At 42.7% G+C, this 25,760-nt stretch overlaps 1 protein-coding gene across 4 annotated transcripts in view; it reads left to right on the plus strand.

Moving 5' to 3' along the window:
* The window catches only part of LOC141759733 (phospholipid phosphatase-related protein type 5-like), a 139,791-nt gene that overhangs the window by 51,684 nt on the left and 62,347 nt on the right, over window positions 1-25,760 (plus strand). For all 4 annotated transcript variants that reach the window (XM_074622051.1, XM_074622053.1, XM_074622054.1 and 1 more), the window contains one exon: window positions 24,952-25,084. In XM_074622051.1, the coding sequence (XP_074478152.1) occupies window positions 24,952-25,084 (133 nt within the window). The remainder of the gene's footprint in view (window positions 1-24,951; window positions 25,085-25,760) is intronic.

The following is a 25,760-nucleotide window of genomic DNA, read 5'->3' on the forward strand; positions in this document are numbered from 1 at the left end:
TAATCCAGACTAAAAACAACACAGTTTAAACTGACAACTGCAGGAAGGACAGCTGGATTTATGCTGTGGCTGTTTACCACTTTGAATTATGTTTTTATATTTATTTTTTTACTTTTCTCTTGAGTCCGTTTCACACCGCCGGAGACGAGGACGCGGCTGAAAGAAGGCTGAAATAGTCATACAAGCCGTATCGTCATTAATGGATATAATGAGGTGTAACCCATCCATCCTTTACGCCCCTATAAGACATTTATATCTAGATGACTATATCTGACTTTTCAGTGTTCCGTTAAATTAATAAGTCTGTTAATTTACGCACTCACACGTCGGGAGTTTTGTCTTTTGCGAGCTGTCCTTCCTGCATTTGGCAGCTTCAACTGTGTTACATTTAGTCTTGCCTAAGTGTTTAACGTCTTCGTATTTGTCTAACATAGTTTGCTCTTCCTTTGTAAAATGGGCCGCTCTGTCTGTCTGTCTGCAGTCTATGGACTTGTCCATGTCTGTGATTGGTCACATGCTGTAAACACCGCTCCGTTCATGTGAACGTGCTCACAGCCAGACTGAGAAACCCTGGGTTGACTTACGGTTGACAACCAGCGTCGTAGGATCGCTTAGCGAGATCTCGGTTATTAGGGTTAGTGAAGCCAGATAACGAGAAGACACCCTGGGTATGTTGAACTTGCTTCGTAGTACAGGCCTCTGGTTTGGACTATGGAGCCTCTGTGTTGTTGTTTCATAAATATAGGCACAACTCAACCCATTCGGCACAACGTGATTGGTTGATGCATTTATTAGCGGTGCAAAAATCGCCCTTGTTCTAAAAAAAAAGGGTCCCTTTTTCATTGCATAACATTTGCGTTTGTGTAAAGGCTTTTACCCTGTCAGTGCGGTCCTTGAGGTACGATGTGAACAGAGAGAGTGCAGAGCCTGGAACCATCATGGTCATAGTTAAAAGAAACCAACGTTGACCGTCGGTAGGAAACGGTGGTCTCCTCTGTTGGTGTGATGTTTCTCTCTGGGGATCTGGGGGGCAGTTTCATACTTTGCCTGGTTAATAAAGTTTTGAGTTGACCTACAACCCACACAGACAGCAGCTGGAGAGAAGAGCCAGCTGGTGAAATTCAATCCAGGATGTTCATGCTGTGAGATTGATTTTTGTTCTGCGATGGTCATTGATTGTTGGCAAACAAAGTTTTATTGTGTTGACCTTTTAATAGCAGCTGCTGAATGAGTAAACTATGTTCTACAGAAGCAAACCAGCGGAGACACAATGCCTGAGTTTCTGTACGGATACCAAAGTAATACATTTCTCTACACCTGACTTTATGTGAACTGCTTTCCCAACTACTCCAACTCCAATAACTTAGTATTGCACTTTTGGAAGACTTGACTGTGAAAGAATATAGAAAAAAAGAATGGTGTAATGGTGAATTCAAACAGCAGTCTTATTTAGAAAAATAAATGTCATATTATATATGGATTATTATTATACCCCCACTACAACGTAGTGGGGGTATATAGCGCTCCGCGTGTCCGTCCTTCCTCCGTCCTCGTTTCCGGAGCAGAACTCGAAAACTACTTAATTTAGGAACTTCTAATCTGGTATGATGGTTGACAGTTTGGTCTAGTTGTGCCTTTTAGGGGTTAGAAGTCCAGGGTACCCTAAATTGTTCATAATAACAAGCTAGATTGTGCTCAATAGACTAATGCCATTAGGTCCAAAAGGGTAAAACCTTTGACACCTACTTTAGTAGTGAGTATTATTATTTATTTGTTTTTACCTGAAAACCATGCCGAGGCGATGGCAGGACTTTTCCAGCCCTGAATAGTTTCTGTAGCTCTTCCTGTCAGGGTACAGCCCGGTCGAGCAGCCTGTATTTGTTCGGAGAGAAACCTTGGCCGCGTGTTATGGACACAATTTGGTCGGTACTCAAAAATGTAACACAGTTCGAGTTACAAATTAGAAATGGAATTGGAAAATTCTAAACAATGACTATACATTTACATGTACACTAATATTCCACTATTATTCCAAATATGACAATATAATATATTTGATACGGGTCATGTAAACTCAATTAGGCCTTATTCCGAATGGCATGCCCAAAAGAAAAGCCCACATTTCTGTTTGGAAGGAGAAACACACCTACTTTTAAAGATTCTGAAAGTCTTGGATATCAACAGGTTTTTAGAAGGAATGAAAGAGGGAAGGTGTGTTTGCACGGGCCAATAAGTCCACCACCGGTTATACCGGTACGACTGCATGTAAACGGGAATATTCCTTTTCATTAGCCATGTAAACAGCTCAGTAGGAATATTGTCTTTTTCAGAATAAGTTTGCCTTCAGGGCTTTCTGCCAGAAAGGTTTCATAGTAGTAGTAGTAGTAGTAGTAGTCATATCATAGTTTGGATTCAAATAAACTCTTTCTAACAGAAACTTCTCCCATTCATTCTACAGTCAAAGCTTGTGATTTAAAGGCCATTTTTTCATTCAGACTTTTTTTGGAACATTTTTCAGACTTTTCTCAGACTTTTTTTTTAATCATTTTTCTGACTTTTTATTTGAGGATTTTTCTGACTTTTTTTTTTCGATGATTTTTCTGACTTTTGGGGAATTTTTTCTGACTTTTTTTAGGAGGCTTTTTTAACATTTTTTTCAGACTTTTTTTTTGTTGCATTTTTCAGACTTTTTCACAATGTTACTGACACTGGTTAGGTTTAGGAAAAGATTATAGTTTGGGTTCAAATAAACTCTTTCTGGCAGAAACTTCTCCCATTCATTCTACAGTCAAAGCTCCTGATTTAAAGGCCATTTTATGACTATCTGAGACATGGTTTAGACCAACAGACCTCTAAACCAAACCCAGGCTGATCATTCTGACGGAAGATTTGAAAACGGATCATGATAACTTGAAATATATCCGAAGGTGAAGCTTGTGGTCAAGTCCCTTGAGCCTTCATTTCCAACCACCTTTATTAATATATGACCTCACATATTTAATAACCCCATCTCTGATCATCACTGTAATTAGCAGTCCGGTCCACACATTGGCTGTAGGGCTGTAAAATATTGCTGCATGGTGCTGTATGATGAGAGGAAGAGTGGGAGGGAGGGAGGGAGGAGGGGAGAGGTGGAAGCTAAGCTGAGAGCCAAGAGAGACACCCGCCACTCTAGCCTCGGCATTATAATCACACACTGAAGGATTAGCATCCTCATTTGTAACAGACCAGTGAACCTCTCAACGTGGCAGAGGAGATAGTGGAACATACTAATTCAGTTCAGGATCCATTTGGAAGCAGCTGCACACATGTACCTGGTATCAATCTAGCAAAAGAACGTCTTATGGAATTAGTTATCAGGCTTTCCAAATGAATAGTAGTCTAATAAAACAAATGCATGCAGATGTCAGTATTATTGATACACTAATACCACATCTTTGGCTGACGTTCAATAGTGTCTTTTTTTGGAGAATACTGGCTATAAATAACAGACGTTACCGGAAAACAGCAGTTTGCGGAGTTGATACAGCGTCTGAGTCTGCAGGTCCTCCACCAATCAGAGGGCAGAGCAGTAGCCTATAGGCAGCCTAAGAGGCAAAAAACAGGCAAATAATCCAACTGTGAACTGGCCTGAGACCAGTCAGTCTCTGTCCACGTCCAGTGGAACTCTGCTCTGGTGTGTTTGTGGTATAAAAGCCTTAAAAGGCCGACCAGGAATGAGGCAATCTGTAGAACCTCTTTCACCTGACGAACCCGGTACCGGTACCGGTTCAGCTGAGCTGTGTGTTAAAACACTGCCTTTTAAAACTCCTTAAAATGCTGTGGTGGTCTTATTTCTGAATCGTTCCTAAAAGACGACGCCTTAACGCCACTAAAACAACAATCCAAACAATGTTTGTTTGGCAATGATTTCAATATTTTAGTTACAAAATCAATGCACAACAAATTGTATTTTTACTACTATTAAAATGTTTTTATATTGAATGTATAGACTTGACTTTGGATTTTTTTTTGTTATCTTATTTACATTGTTATTGATTTTATTTGTTATTATCTAAGTTTTACTTGATTATATTTCATTATTATAATAAAACTATTCCATTTGGAGTCAAAATGATACAATTTAGTAGTTTTTTATTGATGTTATACCGTGCACAACGTTAGAATGTGATGATGCACAATGGTAGAATGTGACGATGCACAGGGTCAATGTCATGGCCAAAGGCTCCATTGTGTGCCCATAGCCTCCTGTAGTGGATATCAGGAGTATTTTAGAGCCAGATTCCCTTTCAAGAGGTAGAAAACCCATTTGGCGCATTTTGGGTATCCAAGTGGCCAAATGAAGAGTCCTCCTGGTCCTATCTTCACTAAAACCTTTGTAGAATCTATGTGCTTTGTGTTATTTGTATCTGCTTTGGCACAGTTGTAGTCGAGTTGCTGAATTAATTCAGTGGTGTCTCTGTGCATGGCATCATTGCTATAATGGTGTTATCCACTGTCTAATCTAAAACAAATTTTAGGCCAGGATAAAAATGTATATTTTTCCTTTGGTTCATCATTTTTCGGGCTTTTTTCACAACTTTTTTTTGGAACATTTTTCAGACTTTTTTTTTCAAAAACTTTTTCAGACATTTTTTAGATTTTTTTTCGAGGATATTTCTGACCCTTTTTTGAGGAGGTTTTTTTTTTAAACATTTTTTCAGACTTTTTTTTTCGAGCATTTGTCAGACTTTTTCACAATGTCACTGACACTGTCACTGATGAATCCTCTGAGTTCTTACCTATCCATAGAGTCCAAGATCATGCATATAGACCTGGTAGTTGTGGAGCTATTCTTGATTTATTTTGGGTATGTCTGTATAGGCGAACCACACCTTCCAGCACCCTAGAGCTTAAGAGCATAAGTGATTCTAATACATAAACATTTAAATATGATGATTATAAGGCAAGATCTGAAGTTGCTGTATAAGAGGTGTCTCTTTGATATCATTTCCGAGCAGAGTTATGCTATGTCTCTGAACTCGAGGACCCATCCTGACAGCGCTAGCGCAGCTTCTGTGCTTATTAGAGAGTTTTAATCAGATCAAAGCGATTTGTCTGAGACAGGCAAACGTCGTTTTATTCTGCACTTGATCCAGCATAATGTATCCTGATTGGACTGAGTTATGACTCCCAGAAGTTCACTATTGAGACCCTAACACTTGTGACGTTCCACCTCGACTTCAGTTTGATCCTCGGTGGGTTTTTTTTTGAGTTTGCATCTAATGGCCAATCGAAGGACTGCATCTTACGACTGTTTATCTCCATCCTTCAGCTGTGGGGGTTGCTGCTTGGTTTGGGGGGGTGCTGTTCATAGCTTTTCCCCAAATGACTGTCATGTATCACTTTGGACTCCAGAGGCCGGAGGCTTCCGTCACGCCTCAGTGGCTGAAAATGAAATACTCTGCTCCCCCCCTCCGTCCCTGGAGTCTCTCTGTATCAGCGTGGCCTCTTCTGTTGTTCAGATGTCAGGCGCTGTCTCACTCTCCTGTTGAAAGTTGTTGCCACTGCAGGTCCAATTAACTTGTAAATGGAGACATATTGACACATCAAGCTTTACTGTGCAAACCGTATCTGGAGGCAGGAGCGCTGACCAGCGAAGCCTTGCCCAAATATTGGTTCAATGTCAGTGTCTTTTCCTTTTGGCTACACTCTGCCTCGCTATGCTGATGGAGATAGATTAGTGTCCTGACGTAGATTGGTGTGAAATTAAATTAGTAAGGGTCTAAGGAAGAGGGATGGAGGAAGAGAATGCGAGGAGTGAACAAGTTCGGCCTTGACCAGAGGATCAGTAAGGAGTAAATAAGCAGCACGGGTCACCCTGGCCCTGTCATCCTGACTGAGCCACCAGGGAACAGCTCTACAGTGGGAGAGGGAGAGAGAGAGAGAGAGAGAGAGAGAGGGCAGGGAGGTAGTTAAGGGACTAAACAAGCAGCACATTGTCACTGTGGCCCTGTCAGCTTGTGTTACAGCCGATGAGAAAGTGGGACAAATGGCCTGTGGCTGTCACAGGGCTGCTCAGGTTTTTTGGACATCACACGGCCCTTCAGCCATTTCTTGCCATTCTCAGTGATATCACAGCAGCGGGTTCAGCTTTTAAAGTGTCTGACCAACACTAGTATGTGAGACCAATAATAATAGGAATTGAAAAAGATAGGATAATGGTTATAATTACAACCATGTATTGTGAGACTATGTGACTTTTGCTGAGCAGCAGCCACTCTAAGTCACTCACAAGTGGCGTTTAAAGGTTAATGGCACTTTGAGTTTCTCAAGATTTTCCTGAGATTTAAAGACTTCACTTTTATGCCTCCGTGCCAGCGGAGCGATAATCGTGGCCAGAGGCATTATATTTAACGGTTTGTCTGTCCATCCGTCAGTCAGTCCGTACCATTCTCGTGAATGCCATATCTACAGGAACGCCTGAAGGGAATTTATTCACATTTGGCACAGACTTGTGCAAAAGTGTGCCACTTGGATTCAGAGCTCAAAGGTCACTGTGACCTCACAAAACACATTTTTGGCCATAACTCAAGAATTCATATGCTAAATATGACAATTTCACACATTTGTCTAACAGGGTAAAATGATGAAGTGATGGCATTTTGGACTGACATGGACGTAAACTGCAACTTGACTAGTTGGTGGAGGCGTACAACCACGAGGCGGTGATTCTATTTTTGTTGTTTGTGATAAAACCATTTAAATGTCTACTGGTGACAGTATTCATGTGTGATGATGTTAGTCCCCATAGGAGACATTTCATTGACCTGACTGTATAAAATGACCTGTGGTGACCTCTAGGATAATCACAGCCTCATGAAACTTTACAGCCACAAACTAGAGACCTAGAGCATTCAGAGGATGGATTGATCAGACCCTGGACCCCCCCCTAAAGACCCCATGGACCCCCCTAAAGACCCCCTGGATCCCCCTAGAAAAGACAAAAACGGGTCTATTGTGGGTCTCAGAGGGTTAAATCCAGTTGATGATAATGAACAGTTAAAAAAAAGAAACCTTCCAAACGCTCTGTATAACTGCATGATTCATGCAAGATCATTTGGTAGCCATGACAACACACGTGCACATGACCACAGGGGAGTCTGGATTTGTCCTGATACATTTGAAAGTGAAAAGCAGTAAAAGCAGAGATGTGTTGAGCTTGTGTCCTTTCCTCCATGTGTTTTATCAATTCCTCATTAAAAAACGAAGCGTAACCATGGCAACCACACAGTAAGTCTCCCACTAATACAGCAGCAGAAGATGCCTCTCAGTCCCAAACCTACCCTTTTTGTCACTTTCTGTAAACAAGGTCCAATTTCAGTCTTGACGAATAATGATCCTAATCAGTTGTGTCTTCCTGAGCTCTCCGCGGTACCAGAGAGGAGAAATAAACGCTTCAGCTTCAGTAAAGTGCAGCATGACCCGTCTCGGAATTGGCTTTTCTTCCGCCGGTCCATGTAGCACTGATGATGTCCAGTGACCATTTTAACTCCTCTCTGTTTGTTAGTTATAAGCTGAACACGTCACAAAATACACCAGAAGTAGAAAAAAAATGACAGAGTTGAGTGGTATGATGTCCTCACTTGGTCAGCCATGTAGTTTAGTTTTGGAAAAGATCTTAATTTACCCAGAATTCATAGCATATTAGTCCTACTGAAGATGGTGTAGCTTTGTGCAACGGATGAGTTGGTAACACTTTATAATAACCATCATTTATTAATGATAAATTGATAGTTAATTAAACTGCTTATTTTACTGTTGACAACCAATGAAATGATTATGAATCATATTTACTAATTATTAGTATTGCTATCATTTCTGTTATCTTATCCTTAGTTTGTGTAATATTAAATAATTAGCTGATAAATTCTATATTTATCATAGCTGATAAGAGACAATAACAATTACATTCTGATTACATTAGTAAAGTATTTTAACAGTTTATTGTTGCACTCATTATAACATTTTATATACTATATTATGTATCTGTTAATGATTACCAAATGGTTTATAAATCATCTATAAACATTACATAGATAGATGGACCAGAAACCAATTATTAACCATTGATAAAGTATTAACTATCTGTCTAAATAATGTTTATAGACGCTTTACAAAGTATTTATCAACCATTTAACAAAGTATTATAATCATCAGTTTCAACTTTATAATAACCATCCAAATAATGTTTATATATGTTTTACAAACCAATTATTAACCTTTAACAAAGTGTTCCAATTATCTATCTATGTCATGTTTATTAACTTACCGTTTATAAATTATGATTATTATAAAGTGTTACCGCTGAGTTAACACTCGATCTGAAGCCTGACTATCGGTTTGATCTGAACCAGAGTCAGAGTCTATCTCTGTGAAGTTGGCCCCAGGTGCCCAACTATTGCATGAGCAGTACAGCTCTTTGGTAAAGTCCTGTCATATTATACGACTTTACATCAGAGACCCATGTTTGAATGCTACAAAAAACACAGCCACTTTAACAGATAGAAAGCAGATACCATGTCTGCACAATACACACACACACACACACACACACACACACACAGTGCAGAGAGATGATAGACTGCGAGCACTTTGTCATGGCAACCTGGCTTCATCACACTGACGAGACACTGACGAGGCCCAGAGAGACCGTTCTCATGTAGACCTGGAGATCTACGACCCTGTTAAAACCTCACATCCACATGCATCTCATGTCCAGACTGTCTGTTTACGGCTCAGCTGAATTACACTTTCAGCTGCCAGTAACAAGCTTTCTGGTGTCGACATTACAGGCTAACTGCTCTCTCTCTCTCTCTCTCTCTCTCTGTCTCTCTCTCTTCTCTCTCTCTGCTCTCTCTCCTCTCTCTCTCTCTCTCTCTCTCTCTCTCTCTCTCTCTCTCTCCCTCTCTCTCTCTCTCTCTCTCTCTCTCTCTCTCTCTCACTTTCACTCCACATATTAGCTACCGTCAGAAAGATGCCAAGTGTTGGGGAAATCATGATACGTTATGCAATTGCTTTTCAAAACACACAAGTGGATGTAGTCAGCAGCTGAGGAGCAGGGAGATTAAAACAGCTGCTGTCAGACCGTCAGGTTTGTCAGACTGAACTGCCGACAGACGCGTCTGTCAATCAGACACGTGTAAAAAACAAACGTTTGTACAACAAGAGATGAATGAGTACAAACTCGTCAAAATTACAATCCTAACATACGTCAAATTGCATTGAAGTCTATGTGAGGTTCAGGTTTCTATCCCCCAGAAGGGGGCGCGGTCTTGACTTTTTGTTAAAGGTCCCATATTGTAAAGAGTGACATGTTCATTGCTTTTATATTATAAAGTAGGTTTAAGTTCTATATAAATACTGTGAAAGTATCGAAACGCTTAATCCACAGAGAAATACACACAGCCCGTATTCAGAAACTGAGCTTTTGAAACAAGCCGTTAGGATTTCTGTCCATTTGTGATGTCACAAATCTACAATATTTAGACCATTTCAAAGTTTCAAACGTAAACATTCTAAATGTGTCCCAGTTTATTTCCTGTTGCAGTGTATGTGAATGACATCAGCTGACAGGAAGTACACATGGACCCAAGCTGTTGCCTAGCAACGCAATTTCGTTGCAATTCCGTTGAAATGTGCTAAAACGGAGCGTTTCAGACAGAGAGTAAATACAGGTATATTCAGGCAGACAGTATGAGGAAAATGAAGGGTTCTTTAAACATGACAGTATGTAAACATGTTCTATTAGAAACACAAAATACAAGTATGAACCTGAAAATTAGCATGATATGGGACCTTTAAGTACCCGTATGTGCCGGTGTGATGTACAGTATCACTCTCCTGGATCAGGATGCATTATGTCTCTCAGTCACTGAAGACCAACATGAGGCCATTCCTGTCCTTTATGTTCAGAAGAGTGTTAAAAATGTCTCAGTAGCTCTCTATGTGTGGCTCGGCTTTGGCTTGGAGTTCCCGTAGAAACGATCAGGGTTGAACATTCGAGTGTAATGCGTGGTGAAAAATGTGTCAACACGGGTCAACTTATTAACTGGCTAACCACAGAGTAGACAACGACGTGATGCACACCTGCATCCTGTGTAAACGGATCGACTGGAGGTCACGGGTCCTCAGGTCTGGTGTTGAAAAGGAGTCATGCAGGTCGGATCCTGTTGGAAAAACACACTGTTTGTGTGAAACGATTGATAGAAGTGTCTGTTTTAATCTACCTGCTCCTCAGCTACTGACTACATCCACTTGTGTATTTTAACTCATAGTCCCGGACGGCATTTTAACCATCAGGAAATTACAGGATATGTTCTGTGATGGACAAAAGCCTCCCCACGGGGTACGAGAGAGTTGAAGGGGGAGGCGGGGAGGGAGAGATGTGAGGCAGTGGTACTGTATGAGGTGAATTTGAGTCAAAAAATATACTCTGAGTCATAACTCCGTCAAGTCTTAACCAGGGCTGTCAAAGTTAACGCGGTAATAACACAAATTAATTTGAACGCCACTAATTTCTTTAAACGTATTAACACAAGTTTTATGGTTGTAGCGGCTCAGTTTTAAAGCTAGAGTGAAGATACTGGTATCATATAAAACTAGAAAACCTGATGAATCCATCGGTACCAACCATGTCATACTAACTTGTCATGAAGGAGGTTAAATAACGCGTCAATCTTGCGCTGAATTTTGGCGAGGAAAAACTGTCATGGCCATTTTCAAAGGGGTCCCTTGACCTCTGACCTCCAGATCGGTGAATGTAAATGGGTTCTATGGGTACCCACGAGTCTCCCCTTTACAGACATGCCCACTTTATGATAATCACATGCAGTTTGGGGCAAGTCATAGTCAAATCAGCACACTGACACACTGACAGCTGTTGTTGCCTGGTGGGCTGCAGTTTGCCATGTTATGATTGGAGCATATTGTTTTATGCTAAATGCAGTACCTGTGAGGGTTTCTGGACAATATCTGTCATTGTTTTGTGTTGTTAATTGATTTACAATAATAAATATATACATACATAAAGCAGCATATTTGTCCACTCCCATGTTGATAAGAGTATTAAATACTTGACAAATCTCCCTTTAAGGTTCATTTGAACAGATACAAAATGTGGAATTATTTTGCGATTAATTGTGATTAAATATTCGAATCGATTGACAGCAGTAATCTTAACACATAGAATATCATTATCTTATCTGTCCATCAAAATAAACGACAGAAAATGGATGAATGGATGGAGCAGAAAGGAATAAAGAAAGTGTAAGAATGTCAGAGAGAGCCGGTTGATGCAACTTTCTATGCTTTCTACCTGTTGTCCTTCCTTCTTGTCTGACCTGGTATAATGGGATTAGTGTCAGCGGTGGAGGAAGCTGCTTCACAGAGAGGAGAGAGGAAAGCCCTATTTGACTTCTCATAAAAGTGTCATTTGATATTTCCCTTTTTTCCGTGTCCTTTCTAATGACTTCTACTGCCCACAGACATCTAAAGATGGAGATACAGGAACGGACTTAAGAGAAATAACTTGTCTGCTCAAACTGGGGCTACTTGCAAGCTAACGTTAGCTACTGGAACGTTTGCCGTTAGCCTTCGAGCTAACTGTATGTTTCAGCTGAAAGATGCTGGCTTCAATCATATAAATGGACACATACAGACGTAGGCAAAATTGTTGGTACCCTTCCGTTAAAGAAAGAAAAACCCACAATGGTCACTGAAATAACTTGAAACTGACAAAAGTAATAATAAATAAAGATTTACTGAAAATTAACTAATGAAAATCAGATATTGTTTTTGAATTATGGTTCAGCAGAATCATTTTAAAAAACAAACTAATGAAACTGGCCTGGACAAAAATGATGGTACCCTTAACTTAATATTTTGTTGCACAACCTTTTGAGGCAATCACTGCAATCAATCGATTTCTGTAACTCTCAATGAGACTTCTGCACCTGTCGACAGGTATTTTGGCCCACTCCTCGTGAGCAAACTGCTCCAGCTGTCTCAGGTTTGAAGGGTGCCTTCTCCAGACTGCATGTTTCGGCTCCTTCCACAGATGTTCAATAGGATTTAGATCAGGGCTCATAGAAGGCCACTTCAGAATAGTCCAATGTTTTGTTCTTAGCCATTCTTGGGTGTTTTTAGCTGTGTGTTTTGGGTCATTATCCTGTTTGAGGACCCATGACCTGCAACTGAGACCAAGCTTTCTGACACTGGGCAGCACATTTCGCTCCAGAATGCCTTGATAGTCTTGAGATTTCATTGTACCCTGCACAGATTCAAGACACCCTGTGCCAGATGCAACAAAGCAGCCCCATAACATAACCTAGCCTCCTTCATGTTTCACATGCTTAATTTTTGCGTCTGTGAACATAGAGCTGATGTGACTTGCCAAAAAGCTCCAGTTTTGTCTCATCTGTCCAAAGGACATTCTCCCAGAAGCTTTGTGGCTTATCAATATGCATTTTGGAAAATTCCAGTCTCACTTTTTTATGATTTGGTGTCCTCCTCGGTTGTCTTCCATTAAGTCCTCTTTGGCTCAAACAGTGACGGATGGTGCGATCTGACACTGATGTACCTTGACCTTGGAGTTCACCTCTAATCTCTTTGGAAGTTGTTCTAGGCTCTTTGGTTACCATTCGTATTATCCGTCTCTTCAATTTGTCATCAATTTTCCCCTTGCGGCCACGTCCAGGGAGGTTGGCTACTGTCCCATGGACCTTAAACTTCTGAATAATATGTGCAGCTGTAGTCACAGGAACATCAAGCTGCTTGGAGATGGTCTTATAGCCTTTACCTTTAACATGAAGGTCTATAATGTTCTTTCTGATCTCCCGAGACAACTCTCTCCTTAGCTTTCTGTGGTCCATGTTCAGTGTGGTACACACCATGATGCCAAACAGCACAGTGACTACTTTTCACCCTTTAAGTAGGCAGACTGACTGATTACAAGTTTGAAGATACCTGTGATGCTATTTACAGGACACACCTTAGTTTAATATGTCCCTATGGTCACATTATTTTACATCTTTTCTAGGGGTACCATCATTTTTGTCCAGGCCAGTTTCATTAGTTTCTTTTTTAAAATGAGTCTGTTGAACCACAATTCAAAAACAATGTCTGATTTTCATTAGTTCATTTTCAGTAAATTTTTATTTATTATTACTTTTGTCAGTTTCAAGTTATTTCAGTGACCATTTGGGGTTTTTCTTTCTTTAACGGAAGGGTACCAACAATTTTGCCTACGTGTGTACACTTGTATATATGAGAGAAAGAGAGAGAGAGCGAGTACTGTAGCCAGATTTATATGATTGAAGCCAGCAATCTTCAACTGAAACATACAGTTAGCTCATAGGCTAACGGCAAACATTCCAGTAGCTAACGTTAGCTTGCAAGTAGCCCCTTTTGGGACAGTGATTAGCTAGCTCAAGATTTAAGATTCCTTTATTGTCATTGCATAGTTATATACAACGAAATTCAGGTGAATTGCCTGAAACGGAACTCAATATTTACATGTAAAATAAAAGAATAACTTTTCATTCCCATGCGCTAACACACACACACACACACGTTCAACACACACACACACACACAGTTTCAACACGTTAACACACACATGATTGCCAACGTATGCAATACAGAATAAGGTGTTATTAAAATACAAAATGTGTTTTGCAAAAAAAAGGTTAAAAATATTTTAATAAATAAAACATTGCACATAATTATTGGAGCTGTTGCATGATATTATCTATCGGTTGTGTGATTTCAGTGTGGGAATGGCTTTTCGGATAAAGACTGTTCATCAACCGTGTGGTGTGTGCTTTGATGGACCTGTGTCATTTTCCTGATGGCAGACACACGAACAGTTGAAGGGCGGGGTGAGATGAGTCAAATCAAATCAAATCAAATCAATTTATTTTTGTATAGCGTCAAATCACAACAGAAGTTATCTCAAGACGCTTTATATGTAGAGCAGGTCTATGACCGTACACCATAGTTTTGAGACCCAACAGGATCCACCAAGCGCACTGTGGCCAGGAAAAACTCCCCGATTACTGGGAAGAAACCTGGAGCAGAACCGGGCGCAGGGCGGGCGGCCATCTGCCGAGACCGGCTGGGGGGATAGATAGATAGAGTGAGAGAGAGAGAGAGAGAGAGATAGAGAGAGAGAGATATAGAAGCAGCCACAATAGCAGTCTAGCAGCTGTAATAACTAATACAAGTAGGGCTGATAACACAAAACCAATAGTGGTGGATGGAAAGAGTGATAATACAACTATCGGAAAGCCAGCACTGTCCAGCATCTCTCCTCAGTACGTCCATGTGTATTGGTGTGGGACGTCCCTGCGATCGATGCCCGTGCATTGGTTCCTGCAGCATCAGCATGCTTGCTGGGAGCTCTTGATGTCTTTGGCAGTGATTGAGAAGTGTTATTCTCCAGGCTGCCACATTGTCATTAGGTGTTGGAAATCCCTCGTTAGCATTGGTAGTCCCTCGTACAGACGTAGTTAATTAGGGATGGTAGCAGTTGGTGTCAAGCAGGCACCGACGCGGCAGCAGATGCAGCCACAATACCGGAGACCACCAAGATCCAGGTGAAACCCTGCTCCAAGTGTACCCATGCTCCAGGTATAACCTCGCTCCCTGGTGTGATCCCGCTCCAGGTATGACCTCACTCCAGGTGTGACCCCGCTCCACGGTTAGCTGCGAGACAAGGAGGCACAAGGACTCCCGGGAAGGAATGAAGTTAGTAACAACATGGACATGGGACATGAGTATATACAGAAGGAGAGGGGAGCTCAGTGTGTCATAGGAAGTTCCTTATGACAGTGTGTCATAGGAAGTCCCCCGGCAGTCTATGCCTATAGCAGCTTAAGTATAAGCGTTATCAAAGAGGAAAGTCTTTAGCCTACTCTTAAATGTAGAGACGGTGTCTGCCTCCCGGACTGAAACTGGGAGCTGGTTCCAGAGAAGAGGAGCTTGATAGCTGAAGGCTCTGGCTCCCATTCTACGTTTGGAGACTCTAGGAACCTCAAGTAACCCTGCATTCTGTGAGCGCAGTGCTCTAGTGGGGTAGTAGGGTACTATGAGCTCTTTAAGATATGATGGGGCCTGACCGTTTAGCGCTTTGTAGGTGAGGAGGACGATTTTAAAATCTATTCTGGATTTTACAGGCAGCCAGTGTAGAGAAGCTAATACAGGCGTAATATGATCTCTTTTTCTAGTTCTAGTCAGTACACGTGCTGCAGCATTCTGGATCAACTGGAGAGTCTTAAGAGACTTATTGGAGCAGCCTGATAATAAGGAATTGCAGTAATCGAGTCTAGAGGTAACAAATGCATGGACTAATTTTTCTGCATCATTTTGACACAGGATGTGCCTGATCTTCGCAATGTTACGTAGATGAAAGAAGGCAGTCCGTGAGGTTTGTTTTATGTGAGAGTTAAAGGACATATCCTGGTCGAAGACAACTCCCAGATTCCTTACGGTGGTGCTGGAGGCCAGGGCAATGCCATCTAAAGTAACTATATCATTAGATAATTTGTTTCGGAGGTGCTCAGGGCCTAGTACAATAACTTCAGTTTTGTCTGAGTTTAACATCAGGAAATTGCAGGTCATCCAGGTTTTTATGTCCTTAAGGCATGCTTGAAGTTTAGTTAACTGGTTTGTTTCGTCTGGCTTGATTGATAGATATAAGAGTATCATCTGCGTAACAATGAAAGTTTATGGAGTGTTTTCTAATAACATTGCCTAAGGGAAGCATATATAAGGTAAATAGAATTGGTCCAAGTACAGAACTCTGTGGAACTCCGTGACTAACTTTGGCGTACATGGAGGACTCATCGTTGATATGTACAAACTGAGATCGATCTGATAAATAGGACTTAAACCAACTTAGTGCAGTTCCTTTAGGATGCAGGGTGTTCTCCACAGACGACGGGAGGTGTAGATGTCTTTCAGGGCAGGCAGTTGTGTGTTGGTGATTGGGATGCACCGATACCAGTATTGGGTATCGGGTCAGATACTGTGCTCATGTACTCGTACACGCTCCGATACAACGGCACCGATACCACTTTGCAGCAGCGCGACGTTAACCTCTTGTCACCATCTTTCGGGTCCTCACGCTCAACGTCCCCAACGGTGCGGGCAAAACGGGCCGGTGGTGCGCTCAAACCCTCGAGGCCGGGATCCCATCCTTCCTGTTAGGTGCTGGAGAGAGCGCTCCTATTGGTTGTTGACAATGTTCTTGTCACTGAACTTACGATAATGTGCTGTGATTTGGCATCAAAAACTTTTGACGTGATTATCCTAGAGGTCACCACAGGTCGTTTTATACAGTGAGACTAACATCATCACACATGAATACAGCTGGATTCACAAGAGTCTCAGCTTTACAGTGATACCCAATTTATGTAATTCAAGACTGTTTAGGGACCCCCTGTACCCCCCTAAAAAAGAGAAAAATGGGTCTATTGTGGGTGTCAGAGGGTTAAGGAGTTGGGTGGTTTGTGGTAAATGCTGACTACTTGTGACCCTGGTTAGATGTTCTGGTGTCCAACCATGTAAGGGAGTCCCACTGAGGTGTTTCTAGCCGTTCCTGTTCATTTAGTTGTTAGCAGTGTTCTGTTCTAGTGTTAAGTCTGGTTTGGTGGCAAGCTTCACTAAAAGCTAGAGTAGCTGGACTGTAAATTTTATGTCAGGAAGGTCAAGAATGAACTTCCATGCTCACTGTTACAATAAGAAGTTGTGTGAAGGTTTTACTGAAGTTTAAATTGTTTAAATATTTTAAAACCTTTGTGTATTGCAAGTTCAGTGCAAGTTCTTTGGTTTCAGTTTTCCCCTCCTCCTCTACCTCGTCTGCCCCCCTCACCAGTCGACCTGAATAAATCACCGTGGCAGCGCCTGAGTGCGTGGCAGCTCTGTGGGTCTCAGCTCCGGGGCCTCGGTACCCATCACGACCACACACACACACACACACACACACACACACACACACACACACACACACACACACACACGCTGACTGGCGCGTGTGCACTGTCGCACACGCACGCTCCGACGCACCGTGCTGTATTCAACTGAGAGGACGTTATGCGTCTGGGTGTTCAGCCAGGTGGAAACATTCAGACCGGGCAAGGTCAGGAGGTTGTCGGTACAAATCCCGGCGAGGGGGAACCTGTAAATTAAAGATTAATCTCCGAGTGCACAGAGTGTGAAATCGGCCAAAGCGCTGGAAGCACAACTGTGGGCTCAGGAGACACGGGGGCACGGGGCACATCCTGGAGACAAGTAGCCACAATAGTGTTTATCCTGTTCTATTGTGGGCCTCCGGTCACGGCAGTTTACTGACAACACAATGAGCTTGAGCCAGCGGTGCCGATCCAGCCTGCAGTCTGGCCATCGCCGGCTCTGCTGACACAACTACCCAGGGGTTATCAACTCCCTCCATGTGCTGCACATATACCGTCTAGCCCCTTTAATTGGTCCATCCACCACACTACCTGCCATTTGATGAGTAAAAGCCGTTTTTACTGCTCCACCATGCTCAACACACTCATGCACACACGTCATCCAGGCAACTGGACCACTGACGACTCAAAATTTGATTCTAGTTATGGCACCTAACACGCCTCTCTTTTCAGCCATTTAGCACGGTGGCGACGTATCCTCAAGGCAACTAAACTACTTAGTTAGGATTAGGAAAAGATTGTGGTTTGGCTTAAAGGTCCCATATTGTAAAAAGTAAGATTTTCAGGTCTTTTATATTATAAAGCAGGTTCAAGTGCTATATAAATACTGTTAAACTATCAAAGCGCTCAATATACGGAGTAATACACACAGTATTCAGAAATTGTGCGTTTGAAACAAGCCGTCAGGATTTCTGTTCATTTGTGATGTCACAAATATACAATATTTACACCATCACACGGTTTTAAACGGAAACATTCTAAATGTGTCCCAGTTTATTTCCTGTTGCAGTGTATGTAAATAACATCAGCTGACAGGAAGTAAACATGGACCCTGGTTGCCTAGCAACGCAATTCTGTTGCAATTCCGTTGAAATGTGCTAAAACTAACGGACTGTTTTTACACACAGGGTGAATACAGGTATATTCAGGCAGACAGTACGAGGAAAATAAAGTGTTTTTTGAACATAACAGCATGTAAACATGTTCTAGTTGAAACACAAAATATAAGTATGAACCTGAAAATGAGCACGATATGGGACCTTTAAAATAACTAAGGAAGTGGTTTTACTTAAATACGTAAGTTACAAGACAAGTAAATCAACATTGACTTCTGGTGTCACACGGGACACGAACACCGGTCTCCTGGGTGAAAGTCTGGTATTTTTTGACCCACCCCGACCTCCTCCCTACACGGCGTTCGCAGCTCTGTTTACTTCCTGGCTCACGATTACGTGAATTACACACAAATCAGATGGTAGATTTCAGCTTTCAAACAGGCCCTGGTTCTCCCAGTTTGAACTGGAAGCCAAACTCTGCATTCACTGTGTCCTTCAGAAATCAGTCTAGATGAACGGAACAATGCATGAACATGGTGATGATATGGTTGCTTGGAGTAATTAGGTTGGAGGTGTTTTGCTGAGTTCATGTCAGTCTCTCTGGTATCGTTTGGAAGGATTTTGATGAAAGGAAGGAAGGAAATTCAGCACAAACGTCCACTTGGACTCAAGAATGAACTGATTTTGGTGGTCAAAGGTCACTGTGACCTCACAAACACATTTTTGAGGATTCATCTCCTATAAACTGATTCAGAACAGGATTCAATGAAATGCTACTGAACCCCCATCCCTAGTTTTAGAAGCCATACTGTATATTTCCCTTTTTTTCTGGGATGAAATGATCATCTCATAAATATCTCTGAAGTGGAACATGAACACTTTGTCCAGACACTTTGTCACCTTACAGAGGTAACATATCTTTCCTCCCTTCTTCCTATAAAGCATGACAGGAGCCGACGTTAAGTGCAGTTTACGGCATCACTCTGAAAGACTTGTGGGTATAGGATTTACCTCCTGCCGGTGTGTGAATTTGTATTTTGGAGCTTTTCAGGCTTGGTTGACTGGTCGCCATAGCTCAGATCTTTAAAGGTCTTCTTAACCTGCAGTGAGACCTGAAACCCAGCAGACCGAGAGGAAACATGCTCCTGAGCTATGAAAGGCCACGCCGGCAGAGATCAGCACCTTTAATTCAATCCAACGGCTAAACTAAAACAAATCATGCAAATATCCAGATTGTGATGTGGCTTTAGTGTGACATGTATCTCATAGCATTTAATGTATAGGGAAGAAAGCAGGGTTTTACTAAGATTCAGCTCTTCTTACTTCCACACTTCAGACACGATCAGTGACTGTAGACTGTGTATAAACATCTTTATATACACTATGTTTGAGACAGACACGGTCATTTAAAGTTAAAGTTACATCTCCTCTCTACGTTCCTACTCTACGTACATTCCCGAGCCTCCGGTTGTCGATCATGACGTCTCACCCCCTTTTTATAGCATCAAATAAAGTAATTAAAACTGATCAGAAAGAGGAAAACTTCTAAAAGACAGAAACCATCTTTGGCAAAAATTGATTTGAGATGTACTTTGACTTTTTGTCCCATTTATGAGCTATACTGCTGCCAGCCACCAGGGGGCGATCCAGATGTTTTGGCTTTACTTTTGGGGAGCTGTCATGTCGTCCATCTTCATATACAGTCTATGGCCCAATCCCATTATAAGGCCTTAAACCCTGAACCCTCAGGGACCTGACTGACGTCAGCTGGTAAACAGTTGAGTGTGAGAGGCTGCCAGGGGCTTGAAATGGTATAAATATGAATGGGACGGCACTTTCCGACGAAATATGACATTAAAAGAAACGTCATTAAGCAAAATTTAAAAAATGGTTAATGAATAAACCAGGTGTGTAATAGTGATAATGGTGCTTTCCTCTGATTTCATGTGTTTTTATCTACCATCTTAAATCCTTAAATCGCATCTGTGTTAATGTAAATATGCCCGGCTGATCACCCATGTGCTGTCCTCCGTGTTTATCGTTTTTTTTTTTTTTTTTTTACGTCTCCGGGCGTCTTCCCCTTGTAATCCCGTGTTTAACGTCACAAGGCTATGAATTGTGGGTAATTCCCTCAGGCAAAGTCTGCAGAAATGCTGGCTTATGGACCGTGTTCATAAAGGGCTCAACATGTCTGTGTGAGAGCCCTCAGGTACCAGACGGTTTGACAGTGGCACAGCCCTAAACCCTCACGGACTTTGCGGGAACGTGTCTCAAAGTCTGAGTGTGGACATTGGGACTGTTTTAACTGACAACTCCATGAGTGCTTCATTTTCAACTGTAACTTTTGCACAGAGACATCTGATAACAGGTTTTTTATTTAAAGATTTAGACTGTTTCAACTGCAAATGTTCAGTCATTCAGAAACGTTTAGCCTTCTCTAGTTTAGTATCATTCTCCCGTTTGCATTCCTGTTATTTTGCCGTTTTCTTTCCCTCTTATGTAACCTTGTTCCAATTCATCTTAGGCAACACCAACGTGTTACATAAGTGAGGATGTTATTATTAAGTTATGTTATTTCATCAGCGTTGGAGCAGCAGAAGCTCAGCAGACGTGCAGTTGGTCAGATCCACTCACACCGGTTTCATTATTATTAATTGTTGATTCAGAGCTGCTCTGCTCCGTCTGCACGGTGGAGAAATAAGACAGGAAGACAAACAGGCCGTCACTCTCGCTGTTCCCCGTCACTTTATAGATTTTCATTTAGTCTGAAGTAAGGTAGTCTGCAGCCCTGCTGTGTTAAGTGCAAACAATATTTAAAGTTGCTTTTGGTATTCCTCAGAGTTTTTTTTTCTTCTTCTTCTTCTTTTAATATTGTGCTGCTCTCTCAGCATGTGTGAAAGTGTTTTTCCATAATAAATGCATTATTCAGTTGGATTTAATCCATATCGGGGTTCCCTGTGGTTGTGGGATTCCTGGATTCTACCTCGGGATATTTAGACAGTCTGATGCTGTTTTTAGGGAAGTCATTTTATCAAATGGTTCACTCTGCAGGAATACAGGACATTTGTGTTTTGTGCTTTCAGTTTATTAGATTCGATTTCCCCTTTAGGAAATCTGAAATAATACACACATAATCCAAAGTGAATAACAAATATAGTCTTGTTCAAATAGCTTCTGTGTTCTCTTCCCTCCCGGTTGGAAAAACAAGCCAATCGGAGCTTTGCTGGCAGGATGAAAAACCTTCATGTAGCCAGTGTTTTAAGTCCAACTGGAATCAAGACATCGCTTCTTATGCAATATAATAATAATTAAATAACAAACATAGCTCCAAGCAGTAATTAGAAGGGGGCAAAGCACAAACGTTGAAATGAAAACCAATTTGCTGAACCTGCACTTAGTTTGAAAAGGCAGATATCCCTGCAAGCTATACTGGAGCTAACTTACACATTCCTAAAGCCACAGAGCGAATACACTGACATCAATTTAATGTATTACTTGGAAATGATTAAAGCCCTCTGTATAGACTGCGATACTATGCTACTATGTCGATGACACACAGGTCTACGTATCAACAAAACCCGCCGCTGCCCTGCCACCCATCACCCTCGCCACCCGTCTACAAGACATTAGGAGCTGGATGAGCAGGAACTTTCTAAAGCTAAATGGAAACAAAACAGAGGCCCTGCTCATCGGCTCCGAAAACAACCTTTCAAAAGCTCAAAACACCACTGCCCCAAACCGTATCATCAATGGCTTCTCCGTTCCATTTTTCCACCCACGTCAAGAACCTTGGGGTCACCCTAAACAGCACCCTCTCCTTTGCACCCCACATAAAAAACATCACCCGGACTGCTTTCTTCCACCTACGCAACATCTCTAGACTCCGCCCATCCCTGTCTCCGTCCAGCACAGAAATCTTGGTCCACGCATTTGTCACATCCTGGATTGATTACTGCAACACTGTCCTCTTTGGCCTTCCCACCAAACTGCTCAACAGACTTCAAATCATTCAGAACTCTGCCGCCCGGATCATCACCCGCACCAGATCCTGCGACCACATCACCCCCATCCTCATCCACCTACACTGGCTCCCTGTTCAACACCGGATTGACTTCAAAAACCTTCTGCTCACCTACAAAGCCCTCCACGACCTCACCCCCACTTACCTCACTGACCTCCTTCAGGAGTACACAACCTCCCGTTCCCTCCGCACATCTTCAGCTGGTCTTCTGAGTATAATTTTATCTTTGTAAGGTGTCCTTGGGTGTCTTGAAAGGCGCCACCAAATACAATGTATTATTATTATTATTATTATACAAGCGATTATGACTTCTGGTGGCACCATGTGGTGGGAGACAGGCTGGAAATTAGGCTGGCTTCTACAAAAAACAACTAAAATAACATTAGTGGCAGAACGTGAGGAACATGTGAGGAACTCATGAGGAGAAAAGGGGGGGCCTGGCAGGAAGGACAGGCCTAATGCAAATAATGGATGTACCGACACGGGGGGGGGGGGGGGGGGGGGCTCATAAGCTCATTTGGACAGGCATTGCAAAGTCTACAACTTTAAGATTTAAAGTGTGCAGTTGCTTCCATGTGTAATATTGTTTTGTATTACTTTGACCCACTTGTAATTCATCAGGGGCTCATAGGGCTCCTCCATGTTAATAATACAGGTAGTCACTTTGATGAGGCGCAGAATGGTGAGGGGTGGTGGCCGGTCTGGAGAGAGCTGGTGTGCCGCGGTCGGACTGCTGTCAGGACTTTGGCTCTGGTATTACTGAGCAGTTTAGACCTGGAAGCCGTTGGCGTGGCAGTAAATGTTCTGGTGGTTGTCATTATGTCTGAGGTGGCTGGCGGCTGCAGTGTGATGGAGAACAGTAGCCGGTGCAATGTGGCAAGCTGCGGAGCTGTTGGCAGCAGAGTGTGGCAGCTGTCACATATTGACATTGGTAACACAGATTCAACACAAATACAAAGCAGGTGATGGTTTAAAAGCTTACACAGATACTAATTCTGAACTGGACTGAAGTGTCCAATTGCTCGTGTTTATTTTGCAGAATTTTTGTAAACATAAACTTTAACTTTTACTGCGGGTTACAACATGCGGGCGTGTCCCACAGCATTAGAAATCCAGACTACACTTCATGAGCTCAGTTTGTGCTGTGAGAAGAGAATGGAGTTCAACGGTGAGACTGTCTTCCCGAGAGAGAGGACAGCACCAGTCATGTGTTGAATGCTTAAATACACCATGTTAATGTTGACCTGATGGGAGGTGGCCGTGTGAATAATGACTAGCTTTACCAGACAGGAGTGAAAGTAAGAGTAGAGTGACATTATTATAGTTGGGAATTAGGGATGCACCGACACCACTTTTTTTCAGACCGAGTACAAGTACTTACATTTGGGTACTCACCGATACCGAGTACCGATACGAGTACTTCTCTGTGCCAGTCTGGGGAGTCCCACATACGAGGCGGTGTGCCTGGAAAGGCTCGGGGCGAAGGTGGCTCGCGGCCGCAGCTTTACAGCGCTCCCCGCCCGGACCTCACCGCATCGTGGACAAAGGGCTCGCTGCGCCCTCTCTCCCCGCCGGGGAGGAACGGGGCCCCCTGCTCCCGGTGCGACTGTCAACCGGGGCGGACTGTCGGGGCTCGGCCCACGTAAAAGGCGTCAGGGGTCTGCGGCGATGTAGGCAACCCACCCAACCCGTCTTGAAACACGGACCAAGGAGTCTAACGCACACGCGAGTCGGAGGGGGCAAGCAAAACCCCCGTGGAGCAATGAAAGTGAGGGTCGGGCGCACCACCGGCCCGTTTCGCCCGTACCATCGGAGAAGTGGAGCGTGAGGACCCGAAAGATGATGACGAGCGGTTAACGTCACGCTGCCATTAAGTGGTATTGGTGCCGTTGTGTCGGAGATACTGGTATCGGTATCGATGCATCCCTATTGGGTATAGTAGACATCTGTTGGTTGGTTTTAGTCAACTTCTGTTTCTGTTCACCCCGACCACAGGTGTTCCCTAACATTGACAAAGTCATAAACAGCTAAATCTTAAAGGTGCTAATTTGATATCCAGAGTATTAATATAGCATCAACAAACACCAGACTTTAACCAGGAGACCCGTATTCAAGAAAGTTGTTGGCCGCTGTTTTGTATTGTAAGTTACGTTAGTGACGTTTTTCACATGTTTTTTTATTGACGTGTGTGACGGGTTTTCTGCAGTTATGTTACTTTGTTTCCGTTTTATTTAGTTTACGTACTTATTTTAAGCCCAAACATGATGACCATCTGTAACTCAGAGGATAATCAACTTCCCTGTTTGAACACTCTAACAGCCCGTATTTAAATCATTAGGTCTTAAAAACTCACTCATAGCTGAATCCAGAGTTCTTTCCCTTCCTCCGTTCATGTGAATAAGACCCAGACCGTGACGACGGCGTGACGTTGATACCGAGTCATGTGAGCGAGCGGACGCTACTGCGCATGTCCGACGGGCCCGATGGATGCGGAAGATCGCCGGATGATCCGGGTACTTTTCCAGGCGGAAGTCGAGCCATTTAGGCTTCATGCACCACTGAGACGCTCTCATAGGAATGAACGGGAGCCTCCAACGCTGTATCCAATTCTCTTTATACATCCATGGGATACACACACACACACACCTCTGCTCGCTCTCTCACAGCACTGAGCTTCCCTCCTCTCTCCCAGATGTTCCTGTGTATTCCACAGTTGTGGCTGTACAGATGGAGCCCACTGGGCTGGGTGACACAGTGTGAGAAGATGGCGCTGCTGTTGACTGTGACTCAGATAAAACCGTTACACAGCTCATCTGAATCCTCTTTCTCTCTCTCTATGTGTCTCTCTCTGTGTCTCTACCAGATCACAATAACAGAGACGGTGCTGTTCCTGGTTCAGTACACGTCCAAAGAGTTCGACCGCTCAGAGAAGACGGTGGCCACGGGGGACTGCTGTTACCTCAACCCGCTGGTGCGCAGGACCTTCCGCTTCCTCGGTGAGTATATGTAGTTTATAATTACTGCAAACCTATACAGCATTTTACTACTCTGGGTTTAGACGCCCGCTGAGTTTCACTGAAGCATTTCTGTGAATGGCTTTGGTCACAACCACCCATCCACCTCTCAGAAAGTGAACGGGAGGTGGAATATTTGCTGCAGGTGTTGCTCGTCATCCCTGTAAAGACTTGCAACATTTCCGGTGTATAGGCTTCAGCCCTTTCAGCATCAAGGAATCGCTCCAACTCCGTTATTTCGTCTAAACCGTGCTGCATGCTTCACTGCCACCTAAAACACAAAGGGCACTACATGCAACAACCACTCACACAAACACCAGGGATAGAAGTGTCACATTCATCAGTTTCCTCATATTTAATATTTTCCTGTAGTCGTGAAGCGTGGACCGCTTTATTCCCTCTTCATCTCTGTCACAGTTCAGCTCTGTAATGTCACAGTGTTGACAGCTGTGGTAATATTTGCAAATTTTTTCAGGTCCCCAAATGTCACCACTGACACCGCTAAATGTTTTCATCTACGGATTTCTAAAAGCCGAGCTTCAGGCTTCAAGCTCTGCGCTGTTTAATTCTCCTTTTTTTACTCTCTGGTGACATTTTTGTGAATGAAACCCCAACCCACAAATGAAGTACAACAGGTATCCTTATAAAGAAATGATTA

The sequence above is a fragment of the Sebastes fasciatus genome, chromosome 21 (genome assembly GCF_043250625.1).
Source record: "Sebastes fasciatus isolate fSebFas1 chromosome 21, fSebFas1.pri, whole genome shotgun sequence".
NCBI lineage: Eukaryota > Metazoa > Chordata > Actinopteri > Perciformes > Sebastidae > Sebastes > Sebastes fasciatus.